The following is a 16,123-nucleotide window of genomic DNA, read 5'->3' on the forward strand; positions in this document are numbered from 1 at the left end:
GGTGACGAAAAAGGCTTAAGCTCTCACTTTTTAATCCCAATACCCCAAAGGAAATATTTCCAGTCCAAGGTCAAGCCACAGATTTCAAGTCCCATTCCTTAATCCAGATACTCTTCAGGTTTTGATACCAAGAAACAAAAAACTATATACGAACTTACGTTTTAGGAATTTAGTTCTACAGTGACTTTCCTTAACATACTCACCGTCAATAAAACCCCTGGTTTTATGCCACAGCACCTAGGGGTTAAGACTAACCATGCCACCTACTGATACACAGTGTAGTCGAATTTGTTCGAGCATGTGGCAGTACTTTAACTGATGACCACCCTGTACATTTGGAGACTTCTTCGAAAGAGACATTTCTGAAGAAGGCCAAAGACGCACAGTACTTACTTTCTTAACATCATGTGACCTATGGAAAGAGTGTGGATTTCCTTTTTTAATGAGAAAACACTACAATCATTCTCAGCCTTCGTAGGGAGAGTGGTTAGTTTGTGCTAGGGTGTAGGAAAATAGGATCTTCTGGGGTGTTTGCTGTGACTTCTAGGTAAACCTTAAGTGCTTGAACTGGGCATAATGTCTTGTCTGCTAAATTGAGTTTTCTTATAAGAATGGATTTCTTTTTTAAAGGATCCATATTCTTGGCCAGGAATGATGGACCAGGGTACAATAATAATTGATGGTCAGCTGTTTGCGTGATGCATCGTCCCCATCTAAGAGAGCCCAGTTCACTAATACGAGCTCCTGGTGCTAATGCAGTCAAGATGATCACCTTTTGTAGCCTGTGTGTTGTGATTGTATTGGGTCCACTGAATTGAGGGGTTGATAGAAGTCTAAGCACCTTGTTCAGGAACCCAGTAATTGGAAGCCTTTCGGGAGTGGGCCTATGTAGAGCAAAAGACTGCAGAACGGAAGTGACAACTTCTATACTGGAGTCAATCCTGAATCCAGAAAGCAAGGGTTCTGTTAATGCAGCCTTGTATGCCATGACTGTTGTAACCACAAGGCATTTGTCTTCAAAAGGGTATGTAAGAAAAATAAAGTGTTTCTATAGAAATCTCAACTGGGCTCTCAGTATGAATATTATCTAACCATATCCTCCATATGGACTGGTAATGCCGGATAGATGTCCATAATTTTTGCACTAGGTACCTAGCAATGTTGGGTGAGTAATTATCAAGATAGATATTTTTAAAAATTCTATACGTGAAGGTCTCGGCTCAGAGAGGAGGATGCGTAAGAGACTTTGCCTCCTACTGTCTGGGATAGAACAGCGGATGCTAGTGGAATTGATCTTTTTGTCCATTGTTGAGATAATAGGAACCAGTGCCTGTTTGGCCAATTTGGGGCTATTAAGTACAGTACACTTCCTATGAAGGTTAGAAGTTTGCTCAAAACCTTTGAAATCTGGGACAATGGAGGAAAAGATATCGTTCTCCCCTTGTTCCAGTCTTAAGGAAGGCATCTCTTGCTGTTGCTTGACTGTCCAGGTTTGGAGGCACATATATTAGGAGTTTGTGGTTCTAGTATGTGGCGAACAGGTCCACTTCCGGTTGTGGAAGCATGCTGGCTATTGTTTGAAAAGAGTGGTTGTCCAACATCCACTCTGTTGAGGCTGTCGTTTTCCTTGATAGAATCTGCTGTTACAATGAGACCCCCTGTGTGGTGAACTGCAGACATGTGCCACTTCCTTGCTCACACCATCCAAAGGATGAATAACATTACCGTATTGAGAGGAGGTGAAGGTGATCCAGACCTCTTGATGTAGGATATTGTGGTTATGTTTTCTCTTTTCTGGAGGTCTGAGTTTTTTGAGAGACAAAAAGACAGCCATCAGCTCCAGGAAATTGATATAAAAATTCCTGAGTAGCTGATCACCTCCCGGCCACTTGACGATCCTCCCAATGTCCTCCCAACCTGTCAACAAGGCATTTGTGTGTTTCTCACTCATACAGACGGAGGAGTCAGGGTGACCTGTTTCACCAGAGATTCCTTCCAAATCCAAGGCCGAAGTATCTCCCCAACTCTTTTAATCCTTTGATGAGGTCGGTCTGGCATCTTTTTTCTTGCATGCACTTTTATGTGCCATTCTAGTAAGTCAAAGAGTGCATCCCATTGGGTTCTCATAAGACTTTTGGCCTCAACAGCAAAAATTATCCTGGGATCTTCTGGAAGCCTTTAGGTGGCAACTTCCAGCAAGGTAGTAGGGGTTATAATGCTAAGGAGTCGGAGCGTAGCATAAAATTCTGACGAGGCTGTCCCCTCTGAGAGTCTTCTCGTAGGGGTCCCAAACTGCTGAGTAGCTATATCTAAAGGGAGCTTTTTCCTTTCAAGAGGGAGTTGCAGCATTGCCCATTCCTTGGTGGACTTTCCCAAAACAGGGATGACTGTAGCAGATGGTTTTAATTCTGCCATTTTCTCATGTTTTTAGTTACTACCAATTCTGAAAAGCTGTCTTCACATGATTAATGTTTTTGAAAGTGAAGGGACAGTAGGGTGGGGCTACTTGGTGAGCAACTTGGGTCTTATTCAAAATGGAAGTAGAGATCCATTTTTCATTGACCTGGTAAAGGGCAATTTCTGTAGCTTTTAATGCTATAGGCACAGGTAAGAAAACCATTTCTGTTAGTGGTTTCTCCAAGTCTGGTGAAGATGGTACCAGGTGCCATTCTGTATTAAGGAATGCCGTGAAGGAAATTGCGTCTGACCTTCAGAAGAAGTTGATGCAAGATCTGTTGGCTCATTCCTAAAGATTCGCCTGCCTTTGCTTCCAATACGGAGTGTTCATCATCTTCAGAAGTCCCAGTTGACCCTGTCACTAGAGATCCTCTGTTTTGGGATCAGTCTCAACTCTCCGGCTTTTCAGTCTGCCAAGAGAATCGCCAACTGCCTCCAGACGGTTCACTAGTTTCTAGCCCTTTTGTCTTGTTTGGCCCATCAGTGGATGATCCTACTGAGGACTCTTTTGTCCACTGAGACTGGCATCAATTTGGGCAAACTTCATAGGAAAGTTTTGCAATTCTTCCTAAAGGACAACTGGGACAGGGAAACAGCAGGACTCCTGCATGTTTCCCATAACTCAATAGTTCAAGCTGGGCCTGCAATGGTGACTATCTGCATGAGACTTTTGGAAGGGGAGTCCCTTCATCCGCTCAGCCCAGATCTAGACTTCTTCTCGGACACCTCGGATCTAGGTTGGGGAACCCTCTTGGGGAACCAGAAACTTTCTGGGACGTGGTCCCCGGAAGAGCAGGACCTTCAAATTAACGTTAGAGAGCTGAAAGTGATCCTCTTAGGACTTCAGTGTTTCTTGTTCATAGTTCGCAACAAGATGATGATAATCTCACACATTCAAAGTACATATGGAAGCAAGGAGACACTCTTTCCTCTTCTCTTCCATAGCTCCCAAGTGTCCAGCTACAGCTTCCAGCACCAGCTCCCAAGCACCCAGCTTACAGCTCCCGAGTGCCCAGCACCAGCTCTCAAGTGCCTGGCACCAGCTCTTGAGCATCCAGCAATAGCTCCCGGGGCCAGCTCCCGAGCGCCCAGCACCAGCTCTCAAGTGCCTGACACCAGCTTCTGAGTGCCCAGCGCCAATTCTTCAGTTCCTGTCTCCGTCTTCTGAGCACTAAGTTCCTGCTTACAGACATGGATCTCCTTCTTTACTCCATGATGAGCCATTTTTGGCCATTAACCCTTTAACGACTGGACGTATTTTTGTCGACAAAAATTGTCTGTCGGGTGCCAAGTGGACATAAAATACGTCAACTACAAAATTTTTTTAAAATATTCGCGGAAAAATACTTATAGGCCTAGTTTGTGAAAAATTAAATCACGCCCTGAGGGATGCTGGGAGTTCACGGATCATGTTGTTTTGTTTACTGAGCGTGATCCAGCTGCGCATGCATGGATTTCTTTCTTCTCCCACTGGAAAGCATGAGCGATGCATCTCAGAAATTCTTTCGTCACTTTGTCGTAATTTTTGCACCGTTTTATATTAGGCGTTACATAAAGTTTTATATATGAAAATGTGCACAGTTTCATGTAGAATGAAATATTTTCATATAAATCACGATAAGTGCTAAAATTTCAACCTTCCAAGACTCGAAAATGGTCGAAAAACGCAATTGTAAGCCTCTTATATTCTAAACATTCAATCATTTACCTTCATTTTGCAACAAACGGGAAGTCTCTAGCACAATATTTCGATTTATGGTGAATTTTTGGAAAAAACTTTTTCCTTCCGCACGCGTTAACCCGGCTGAAAATCTCAGAATTTCTTTAGTCACCTTGTCGTAATTTTCGCACCGTTTTCTATTAGGCATTACATAAAGTGTTATACATGAAAATGTTGCGCAATTTCATGAGAATACATAACTCATGGTTGTAGCATTTATCAGTTTTGAAATATTTTCATATCACGATAAGTGCCAAAATTTAAACCTATGGTCAGCTTGACCGAAATGGTTGAAAAAATGCAATTGTAAGTTAAAACTATTACATTCTAGTAACATTCAATCATTTACCTTCATTTTGCAACAAACGGGAAGTCTCTAGCACAATATTTCGATTTATGGTGAATTTTTGAAAAACTTTTTCTTACCTCCGGGTTCGGCTGAAAGTTTCAGAATTTATTTAGTCACATTGTCGTAATTTTCGCACCATTTTCTATTAGGCGTTACATAAAGTGTTATATATGAAAATGTGAATTCATGTAGAATACAACAAAAAATAACTCGTGGTTGTAGCATTTATCAGTTTTGAAATATTTTCATATAAATCACGAAAAATAGAAAAATTCGACCTTGTCAACTTTAACTCGACCGAAATGGTCGAAAACTGCAATTGTAAGCTAAAACACTTACAGTCTAGTAATATTCAATCAATTACCTTCATTTTGCAACAAATGGGAAGTCTCTAACACAATATTTCGATTTATGGGAATTTTTGAAAAAAAAATTTTTACGTCCGCATCATTTTGTGATAATATTTTCTCTGTGTTGCTTGGTCGTTTTACATTTTGTTATATACCAAAATCATCGAAATTTAGTGTACAGTACAACGAAAAAAATAACGGGTTTTGCTCAGAAACAATTATATATGAAATTTTTTTTTGCTGTCATATATTTCTTTCATGGCTGCATACTAAACTTCAGGCAATGACAAAAAGAGCCAAAAATGAACTCTTAATCTTGAAAACTAAGCGTGCTGTGATTTTTGAACAAAAATTTTTTTTCCACTTCGCACTAACTAACTCCCGAACGCCGGGCATAGTGACACTTTTGTAAATAGAGGCTCGGCGTTTAAGGGTTAAACAGCATTAGTTGAAATTATGATCTTTCTCCAAGAAACTCCCTCCAAGAGGGTGTTCTCTTTGTCATCCAAGAAAGCTCTGAAGAAAGTTGATGATTGATTTTCAGCTAAGAGGGCGCCATTCCTCCTTCTGTCCTTAGTCACTGGGGAAGCTCCTTCTTCAGGAATCACTGCTTCCCCCCAGAAAAAGGTTCCCATCAGGCTGTCTGTGCATCTGGGTTCCAAAACACCTTCAGCTGTAGTGAAATTCATTCTTGTGTTGTCTTGCTAGTGAGGAGGGGTTGGGATGTAGCTACTTTTAGTAGTGATAGGTTGTACTTACCTAAAAAAATTTTTTTTGCTTTAAAAAATTACAATTATTTTATTATAAACCCATCACTCTTTAGCTTGGAGATCTCTTGGTAGTCCAAAAACTCAAATATTCTATGGCCTCTGGAGCCTGCAAATATCAGGGGTGAAATAACGTAGTCCAGAGGCTCCGGACTAACAAGGGATCATGAAATGGACCGGGATCTTGCTTGTAAGGTGGTGGGTTGTTCAGTTTTGGGCTGGCCTAATGCAGCTAATGCTTCACTTACTCCATTAGCCTAGTGCAGAAGTGAATACCTCAGAATTCTGTTCTATGAGAGCATGATGCATTACTATGGAGATGATTAAAACAACCCCTCCTTCTGAGGAATCATTATAGGTTGGCCTGTAGCCACAAGTGACCAATAGAGTAAATTTACTATCCATAGCTAATGGTTTATGTGTCAAAGCTTTTAGATAGACATTAATAATGATTGTTGGTCTTATTCAGGAAAGGAAATTGATTATGGCATTTGCATCCATGTTACTTTTCTAGGCACAGCCTTGATTTTATGACCACTGATCTTTACATTAGATGCCTGTAACTCAGCATTGCTGTCATGAGGTTTTAGAATTACACCTCTAAGCCGGCATGCAATGATTAAGTCCTCACAGGACACAAAAGCAGGTCATCCTCATCTCCTAATTGAACCAGTAAAAGTGGAAAGGAATGACAAATGATGAAGAAGGTTGAGACTCTGAGGAAGTTGTCCATGTTTTAGCTACAAAGCCTTGAGCATACAAGAAGGAATTCATAAGCTGGCAGGTCAAGTTGTTCAGTACCAGAGACAACTCTTGGTGATAGATATAAGGATCCTTGAAAGAACTCTCTTTCAAAACATTTATTACATGGGACATAATTCACTTGAAGCACCTAAGTCTGTGCTGATCTATAACCTTTAATTGCTGACACAGTCAGCTTCCTCGAACAACAAAGAGAAAAGTAGGAAGTCTATGACAAGCCAGAAAGTGCCAAGGAATGGATCAGTGCCTTTCCTATTACATCAAATGCCAACGACCTTCCTCTTTGATTGATAAGCCTCAATATAGTCTGCTTGTCTTGGTTGGCAATGACCTCTGCAGCTTCTATGTAAAACCTCTTCTTATCAAGCAACCAACCCCTGACATTGACCATTATTGTGTTGTTGGCACATTAATGCACATGTATGATGAAGATGCCACAAAAGTCCTAGGCAACTAAATTCAGACTTGCATGAAAATAATTTAGGATGATTTCCAAGTAGCTAGGTAACTGTGAAGATGCAAGTATGCATAATTGTGAGGAAACTGCAACAGTAACAATGCAATGTCATTACATATACAAGAAGAAAAAGTTGATTTATAGATTCTGAGTCACTTACAAGACATTGTGGAATCTGGTTGAATGGCCCTTCAGCAATGTCATCAGCTTTGGCTGCCAATGACTAGACTGAATTCATGGGGAGGTAAGACCCCAATTAATGGCAGTCTTCAGTGTCCACTGTCTGGAATGCAAGGTTGGGTAGATCAAGATCACCCCTTCAGTAGGATAACTGGTGAGTAGTCCAAGGTGAGACTAACTGCCGTCTTCTCTACCTGTGATTTTCTGAGTCTCTCTGAATCCAGTACAGCTTAAGTGATCCAAGAAATAAAACTCAAGAATGGAGCTATAACGAGACACAGGGAAATTTGGGGAGGGTGAAAAAGGAAGAAAGAAAATATTGTGAAATTCCTGTAATTTCCCTTACTATTGTCTCTTAACTGGGCAATGATTGAAAGAGAAAGAGCTGGAATGAAGGTAATGCCAACTTTCTTTCCAGAGGAGGAATTATCAGAATGGAAGTGAGGTTAGTGTCACTTGCTAAAATAATGAAAATTGTTCTATTTTGCTTGGTAAAAACATAGAGAATCAGCCTCAGACCTAGAGCGATATTTCAAACACAGCAAATGTTGCCGATGTAAACTCTATACAGTCAGTATATAATAAAGAATATATACAAAAATAAAACAATCTTATTATTTGCTTTTAGAGAAAGTCAGGCCAGGGGCTTCTAGTATTTCATGAAAATTTAGAGGCAGTGTCAATCCTCACATATTCTGAAATTAATTGATCATCAGACCTTTTTATTTTATATATGAACATATTATTTTAAATATATATCTGTTACTATATACAAAACTTGTACTCAAGATGTAAGTTGAAAGTTAACTTACTGTTAGCCATTCAAGGTTAATATTGTCTACAATGTAACCAAGCTGAAGTAAGTGAATTTTAATGCAGAAGGAAAATAAATGAAAGATTTATCTGAATGCTGAAGTGGTGTATTTAATTTACCATACAGTGATTTGAGGAGTAAATACTTAAACCAGATTTCTTATTTCTTATATCAGAGCAAAGTCTAAAGCACACATCAATAATTCCATGATCAATGATTTTAATCTTTCATGTCCAGCCGTGCTCAGAGAATTTCATGTAGTTCTTCAGTGGTCCACCCAATGCGTTGATAGTTCTCACGGCCTTGAACAAGTTACAGAACTTGCTATGTATGAATTTATCCAAGAGAGATAGTCTGAAAAAAAAATAATGAAAAATGAATTTAGTACATTTCCAAAACATCCCTATGATCATTATGACGGTGACAGTGCCCTTCGCCTTACTTTTACGATAATTAGCTTTGAAAGTTGCTCCTTGACAATATGGATCACCCTTGACTTAAAACTTTCTTTTCACTTGCAAGCAAAAGAATTCATGATTACTTGACAATGAACATTGAGATTTGTGTTCTTAAGTGAAGAATTTGTGTTAGTTTAACTTGCTGATGTTTTCTGTGTGATATTGCAATCATACATTAATTTAGCTGTTGAAAGTCACTTTGGTTTGGAACTTTCATCTCTTTTAAAAGATGTTGAAATACTTTCTTTCATTATAATTGCGTGTTCATTTTCTAACATATTTCCAGTAATTTTTCTTAACTGAGAATTTAGTCTCCAATATTTCTCTCGCTCTTAATTGCTTATCTGTTTGGTCTAGAAACAACATTTCAATTATATTTAATAGTCAACCTTTACACTGGAAACTGCCACAATTCTCTCTGTTCTTTGGCGAGAGATTGCTGTGAAAATTTTGTTACTCATTTAATTTCCTCTCAACAATAATTCACATTTAATTCTTGCATGATTTACTTACTTGTCACTCGAGTATAGACCCCAGGATAATAAGGAAAGGCACAACCATAACCCCAGGAGGCAACTCCAATCATGACGTTGAATGTTTGAGCTGTGTTGCCTGGAGTTATTAGTGGTCCACCTGCGTCACCCTGAGAATGGAAAGTAATGTTTGGCATCATGATAGTCACAGGAAAGTGTGGAAAATTGTGTTTTTGTGGCCGGAACTTTTCATGGGGTGTTGGAAATCTTCATCTGTAGAAGTCTTTAAGCAGTTCCTCCAACGTGAAACTAAAAATGTTTGCATACTGAATCTACGTTAATTTTAAAATGTAAAGCGTATCGTTGACAACCCCCCTACCTGACAGGTGTCTTTTCCTCCAGTAAGCAGACCAGCACAAATCATGTTTGCTGTGATGGCAATACCATATGACAGTTGGCATTGGGTATTAGTCAGTGTTGGCACCGTCACCTTTTGTAGTTCATTAGGTTGGACACCACCTGCAGTGTAATGAAGCTATGAATTACTGTTACACTTGAAGGTAGAATCAGAAAAGAAAAATATTCCAAAACAATGAGATACCAGAAGGAAATGATTCAAGAAACAATGACCCCTTACATTGTTGCTGTGTTAACTTTGATTATCATGGCACTCTCCTCTTGGTATATGTTAAAAATCCAATTGAATTACTGAAGTTAAATCCTTAAACAATGAGGACAGTAGTTTTTATCAAGGTTTAATGACCTCACATTTTTTTTTAGTAATATTCCATGATTTACATGAGAAAAGGGGTCTCATTTTACCCTTAAAAACATGATGATCATAAAAATAACAATATTCCAGTGTTGACTGTGCAGAAGAGAGGATGCACTTCGGATGATGAAAGACAACGATTTTTTCACAATTTCTTCGTGCTGTGTCAAACAAAGACCATGAAAATGTGCAAAGTTTATCAGCAGAGACAGCAATATTATTCTCTAGAAAGCAAGGTTTCTAATGACAATAGTAACATGAAATGAGCTCAGTAAACAGGATGTACATTAGTTCATTAGAGATAGTGGAGAGAAATTACAGAGACTAGCAGAGGAGTTTGGAAGCAGTACAGTATTCATAAGAGGAGATAGTTGAGAGGAAGTGTGTAGAATCATACCAAAGGTAGTTGTTCCCCATCCAGTAATTACGGCATTCACTTTTTCGTATAAATTGCCTGCATCTGGGAGACACACAGGAGCGATCTTGTTGTCAGGTTGGAAAGTAATTGGAGTCGCAAGTTTGATCAATGCGATGTCATTGTCCATGGTGAAACTGCTGTAACTTGGATGGACGACGATCTGCAAGGATGTAGATAGGTCAGAACTACTATACTATCACAGGGCACATTATTTGGACATTTCTGAGATACTTGTCATTAAATGCAGCTGTGCTTTCACATCAGAAAGGTTATATGGAAGTTATTTGGCCTAGTGTATTTCCATTTACATTTGTTTTCAGGAAAACAAACAAAAACAAGTTCTGACGTAGGAAAAACCTATTTTTGGTAGCCGCTGTGAGTCCTCAAAGGAACAAGTCCAACCTTACGTCTGGCAGACTTTTTCTTAGGCTGGGACTTTGTTTGGCTACTCTTTGCAGCCAGCTATCTGTTCCCAACAGCACTCAAACCAGAATAAGGAAGGATCTGAGAAGATGCCTTACACAGCCCAGCTTTTCCAGACAACAGCTGGAACAAAGCTTGGGCCTGTTACAGTTTGGGTGAATGATAGATCTAATCCTGAGACTGCAACTGTAGGATTTAAAGTCTGGCTCTCACACGCCAGGAAAAGGCTTTGAGATCACCTTCATCTGAAAATGGGAAGATACTCTGTCCATGGACCTGGAAGGGATCTGTTGCAAACAGGTCGACCCGACACCACCATTCGTACGAGTGATAATACATACGGATGCCTCGTTGACAGGTTGGGAAGGCCATTGAGAGGATTGTCGGTTAGGGGGAAGATGGTCACCTACCCTGGGGCTATTGTCAGTCTTTCCATCTCAAAAAATTGAAACCTCCAAAAGGGACCCACATTTTGTTGGTCCTAGACAATATGGCTGCAGTCTTATATTAAGAGGTTAGGCTCATGCTGAGCTTCTCTCAGTCAGTAAATGCCAACATGCTTCCATAATCCAGAAGTGGACCAGTTTGCCACATACAAGGACTGTCAACTTCCAATGTACAGTATGTGTCTCTTAACCTGGACATTCAGGTAACAGCAAGAGATGCATGCCTACAAGACTGGAACAAATGGAAGATGATATAGTATACCTTTTCCCTTCACTGTCCCAGATTTTGAAAACTTTGAACAATCTTTTTGCTTTCAGATGGACTGTTTGCCTAGTAGCCCTGAATGAGCCAAACAGTCATTGGTTCCTTATTTCTTCAACAACAGGCAAGGGAATAGATTCCAATGTCATCCATTGTTCTATCCCAGACAGGAGGAGGGGAAGTCATTTATGCATCCTCCTTTTTGAGCTGTGACCTTCATATGGAATTTTAAATCTAGTCTACCATGAAGATTATTCGCCTAACAATGCTAGGTACCTAGTGCAAAAACTGAGGACTTCATCTGTCCAGCAGACCAGTCTGTATGGAAAATGTGGTTAGATTACCTCAACACTGAGAGGCCAGTTGAATTCTGTTAAAACAGGTTTACAATTTTTATCCTTTGAAGTCAAGCACCTTGCTATTTCAACAATCATGGCATACAAGGCAGCATTGACGGAACCCTTGCTTATGGCTTCGGAATTGACTATAATATTGAAATTGTTAATTCTGTTCTCCAGTCTTTTACACTGCAAAGGTTAGCTCCTACAGTTTCCCATTACCTGGTCCCTGAATAAGGTTCTTAGACTGCTGTCATCCCCTCAGTTCATGGGCCCAATACAGCTGTAACTCATATGCTGCAAATGGCAGCCATCTTGACTGCTTTGGCATCAGGAGCTCAGATCAGCATACTGGGCTCTCTTAGACAAGAGCAGCATTTCACAACTCATACACCTAGTTGTCATTTACTGTTGTGTCCTGTACTACCATTCCTGGCCAAGAATGTGGACTTTTTAAAGGGGAAATCCCTTTTCTGATGAAGGAACTCAGTATTTCATATAAAATATCATGCCTGGCTAAGCACTTAAGGTTTACCTAGATGTCACGGCAAACAACCCAGATGGTCCTATTTTTAGTACACTTTAGCACAAACAAACCATTCTCTCTACATGAGCTAAGAATTATTCCTTTCCTAAGTTGCATGGCATCCAAAAGGTGAGTTATTAGAGGCAGTTTTCCTGCACCGGTGAAGGCGAAATAATCCTGCAGCCATACCTGACAATTAGGCAAGTCAGTGTAGAACCACAGTGGATAATACATTTATAGGTTTGTGTGTCTCCTGTTCTGTATTGCTAGAGCCTAATCGGTATCCGGAATAAAGAAAACGTTTAATAACCTGTGACTTTACCTTGAACAAAAAATTCCTGAAACACTATTGCCTTGAGAATGGTGGTAATGCTGAGATATTGCTGGGGAAGGCGCAATAATCCCTAAGCCAGACCCGACATAATTAGGTAAGTTACCTTCGAACCACAAAGAATCATACATAAGCTATTAGTTTGTGTGTTGTTTCTTTATTGCCAAACCCTATTAGTATCTGGAATAAAGAAAATGGTTAAAAACCTGTGGCTATATCTCGGAGCAAAAATTAATCTGGGTTGTTATGATTTATTTTTTCAAGAGCTAAGCCATTTTGTCACTTGTCAATTTCTTTTATAAGCTCCGTTGAGAACGACAGCAGCTACACTATCAAAAATCAGGTTTCGATGACGGAAAAACCTATTTTTGGTAGCCGCTGTGAGTCCTCAAACCCAACTACTTTCCCTGATGTAAAGGAATGGGACTGGGGTGAACATTTATCTTGCACAGACATGGTGTGTAATGAAAATGGCTTCCGACTTATGTTGTTGTCGCATCTGTGCAGGGGAGACGTAGTGAAAGCCGAGGCAGTCATTGTAGGACAGGGGATAGCGCCCGCCTGTCCTGAGTCCTTTATATTCTATCACTGTGCCAACAAGCACTATTCTGGCCAAGACCAACTGTAAGAGAATTCTTTGTAATTGATTGGCCTGTCTTATGAAGCTGCAGTTGACTGAGTGTCTTATTTATTTCTAAAAAAATTTTTTTTTATCAGTTTTATGTCCCAATAACCAGTGGTATAACTACATACTTGAGATGCTAGGATTCTTTTTGTTACAGTACTTTCAGATGTTGTGGCCCAGTTGTGCTCTCCAACTACAACATTAACACTTGATGCAGCAACTCTGAAAAATTAATAGGACTAATATTAGGATTGACAACAGGCTTTTATGTGCGGAAGAAGATGAAGTATCATCTTGAGGTTCACTTTTTCTTTAATAAGGAATTGTTTAATAGGGCAATTGTTTTAATATTTTTCTTAGAAGGTCAGTTGGACTTTTGATGAGATGTTTAGTACTGGAGCAGGAGGTTAGATCTGAAACACTGAACAGTTTTTTTATTTGATGGATTGAGATGCATAAATTTAAGAGATAAGGTTTTAAACAATGGTTGACTTGTTCACAATACTCATAATGAGCTCTTAAACCATAGAGATTTCACCTAAGAAAGGAACAAAGGTTAAAGATGAAAAAATACATATCTTATTCAGAACATGTTACTGGAATTAAGATCCAAATGCAAGTTGTGTTTGTTGCAAGGCTAGAATGAAATGAAATCCCAAATACTGGAATGGGGGTTCATAAATGTGGAATGGACAATGACTGTGTGATTCAGGTGAGAAAGCATTGATTAAAATAAGGAAGGTAGACTTCCCCTTACCCATTGACACAGTTAGCTGCTGTTACGATCCACTGGTTTGAGACGATAGATCCACCACAGTATGGTTTAGTTCCTGTAGTTGATGTCAGTCCAACTTGCCAAGGAAATTCGTTAACTGTCGTTGTCTGTCCTCCAACTATCCTAATTATAGGATTTTGCCGGCCGCATTCTACACAAGAGGATTGTTTATTTAACATCACTAAAGAATATATAACTTTTGCAGGAAACCTTTTGTTGGCAGTTATGGAGATGAAGTTATAGACAGTGATGATCACATTTAATAGTCAGGCTAAGAGTGGGGGAAAATCTTGAATTTGTAGGGACATATCACTGAATTGAAGCAACCCATTGTTTAAGTTAATCTAAAGAAATGAAAAAACTTATCTTCTCCCTACATTAAGCCTTTGACTAAATAAGACTTGACGAGGGAAGACAAAATTTGGACTTAATGTATAGTTCTGCTCCGGTTTAGAAGGCTATACCAAAGGCTGTCTTGGGCTGTGTTTTTATGTGTGTGTGTGTGTTTGTGTCTGTCTGTGCGGGCATGTGCCAAGAGCCTCTGCTTGAAGAGACAGCTAAGAAAAGTGAGAGAAAAATGGTTGGGGAAACTGTGGAGATGACACTTTGTCCTTGCCCTGTTTGTAATGATACCTCAGAATGTGTGTTGGAAAGCAGAAGATTTTTAATGAAATAAACTGTGAGAGAGAGAGAGAGAGAGAGAGACAGAGGAAATGGCCTTATACCAGAGAACAGGTTTCTCATGAAATGACAGTGATGCCCCTACAATCACTTATTAGAGAAAGAAGACTCTTCCATTGGCTGTAATACCACAGAGAGAGAGAGAGAGAGTCTCTTATCCCCGAGAGAACAGGTTCGTCGTGAAATGACCAGCATTCCTGCAGTAATTTCCGAGAGAAGAAGAAGAAGAATCAGACTTGGGAATTAAGTGTAATACTGTTTACTTACTGCACATGAAAGGCGGTGTAGTTGTTGTTGTTGTTGTCGGCGTGGTTGTTGAAGTTGATGTCGATGTAGTTGTCGACGTGGTTGTTGGTTTAGTTGATGTTGTTGTTGTTGTCGGCGTGGTTGTTGAAGTTGATGTCGATGTAGTTGTCGACGTGGTTGTTGGTGTAGTTGATGTTGTTGTTGTTGTCGGCGTGGTTGTTGAAGTTGATGTCGATGTAGTTGTCGACGTGGTTGTTGGTGTAGTTGATGTTGTTGTTGTTGTCGGCGTGGTTGTTGAAGTTGATGTCGACGTGGTTGTTGGTGTAATTGTTGTTGTTGTTGTTGTCGGCGTGGTTGTTGAAGTTGATGTCGATGTAGTTGTCGACGTGGTTGTTGGTTTAGTTGATGTTGTTGTTGTTGTCGGCGTGGTTGTTGAAGTTGATGTCGATGTAGTTGTCGACGTGGTTGTTGGTGTAGTTGTTGTTGTTGTTGTTGTCGCTTGGTTGTTGAAGTTGATGTCGATGCATTGGTGTAGTTGATGTTGTTGTTGTTGTCGATGTGGTTGTTGAAGTTGATGTCGATGTAGTTGTCGGCGTGGTTGTTGGTGCTGGTTGTTGTTGTTGTTGTTGTCGGCGTGGTTGTTGAAGTTGATGTCACCATGTAGTTGTTGGTTGTTGGTTTAGTTGATGTTGTTGTTGTTGTCGGCGTCTTGATGTCATGTAGTTGTTTGTTGGTTTAGCATGTTGTTGTTGTTCTGTCAGCATTGATTGATTAGTTGTCATGGTTGTTGGTTCTTGTTGTTGTTGTCGGCGTGGTTGCATGTTGGTTTAGTTGTTGTTGTTGCATCTTGTTGAAGTTGATGTCGATGTAGTTGTCGACGTGGTTGTTGGTTTAGCATGTTGTTGTTGTTGTGCATCTTGTTGAAGTTGATGTCGATGTCAGCATGGTTGTTGGTTTAGTTGATGTTGTTGTTGTTGTCGGAGTCTTGTTGAAGTTGATGTCATGTAGTTGTCGACGTGGTTGTTGGTTTAGTTGATGTTGTTGTTGTTGTCGGTGTGGTTGTTGAAGTTGATGTCGATGTGTAGTTGTCGGCGGGTTGTTGGTGTATTGTTGTTTTGTTGTCACCATGGTTGTTGAAGTGCAGTTGTTGGTTGTCTGTCAGCATGGTTGTTGGTGCATCTGTGTGCTAGTTGTCAGACGTGGTTGTTGTTAGTTGTTGTTGTTGTTGTTGTCGGTTGGTTGTTGGAGTTGATGTTGTTGTTGGTGTCTGGTTGTTGCATCTGTTGTTGTTGTCAGCATGGTTGTTGAAGCATCGATGTTGTTGTCAGCATGGTTGTTGGTGCATGTTGTTGTTGTTGTCTGGTTGTTGCATGATGTCGATGTAGTTGTCATCTGTTGTTGTTGGTGTAGTTGTTGTTGTTGTTGTTGTTGTCGGCGTGGTTGTTGAAGTTGATGCATTGTTGGTGCATCTGTTGGTTGTTGGTTGTCAGTTG

General features: G+C 39.9%; 1 protein-coding gene across 1 annotated transcript in view; it reads right to left on the reverse strand.

Annotated features, from left to right (window-relative positions):
* Nucleotides 1-16,088, reverse strand: part of LOC136854319 (serine proteinase stubble-like) — a 54,624-nt gene extending 38,536 nt beyond the window's left edge. The window contains exons 1-4 of the mRNA XM_067130616.1: nucleotides 15,909-16,088; nucleotides 14,652-15,237; nucleotides 13,686-13,854; nucleotides 13,057-13,150 (exon numbers count right to left, since the gene is read on the reverse strand). Of these exons, the coding sequence (XP_066986717.1) occupies nucleotides 13,057-13,150; nucleotides 13,686-13,854; nucleotides 14,652-15,237; nucleotides 15,909-16,088 (1,029 nt within the window). The remainder of the gene's footprint in view (nucleotides 1-13,056; nucleotides 13,151-13,685; nucleotides 13,855-14,651; nucleotides 15,238-15,908) is intronic.
* Nucleotides 16,089-16,123: the final 35 nt, after the last annotated feature.

Source organism: Macrobrachium rosenbergii, chromosome 29 (genome assembly GCF_040412425.1).
Source record: "Macrobrachium rosenbergii isolate ZJJX-2024 chromosome 29, ASM4041242v1, whole genome shotgun sequence".
Taxonomy (NCBI): Eukaryota; Metazoa; Arthropoda; class Malacostraca; order Decapoda; family Palaemonidae; genus Macrobrachium; species Macrobrachium rosenbergii.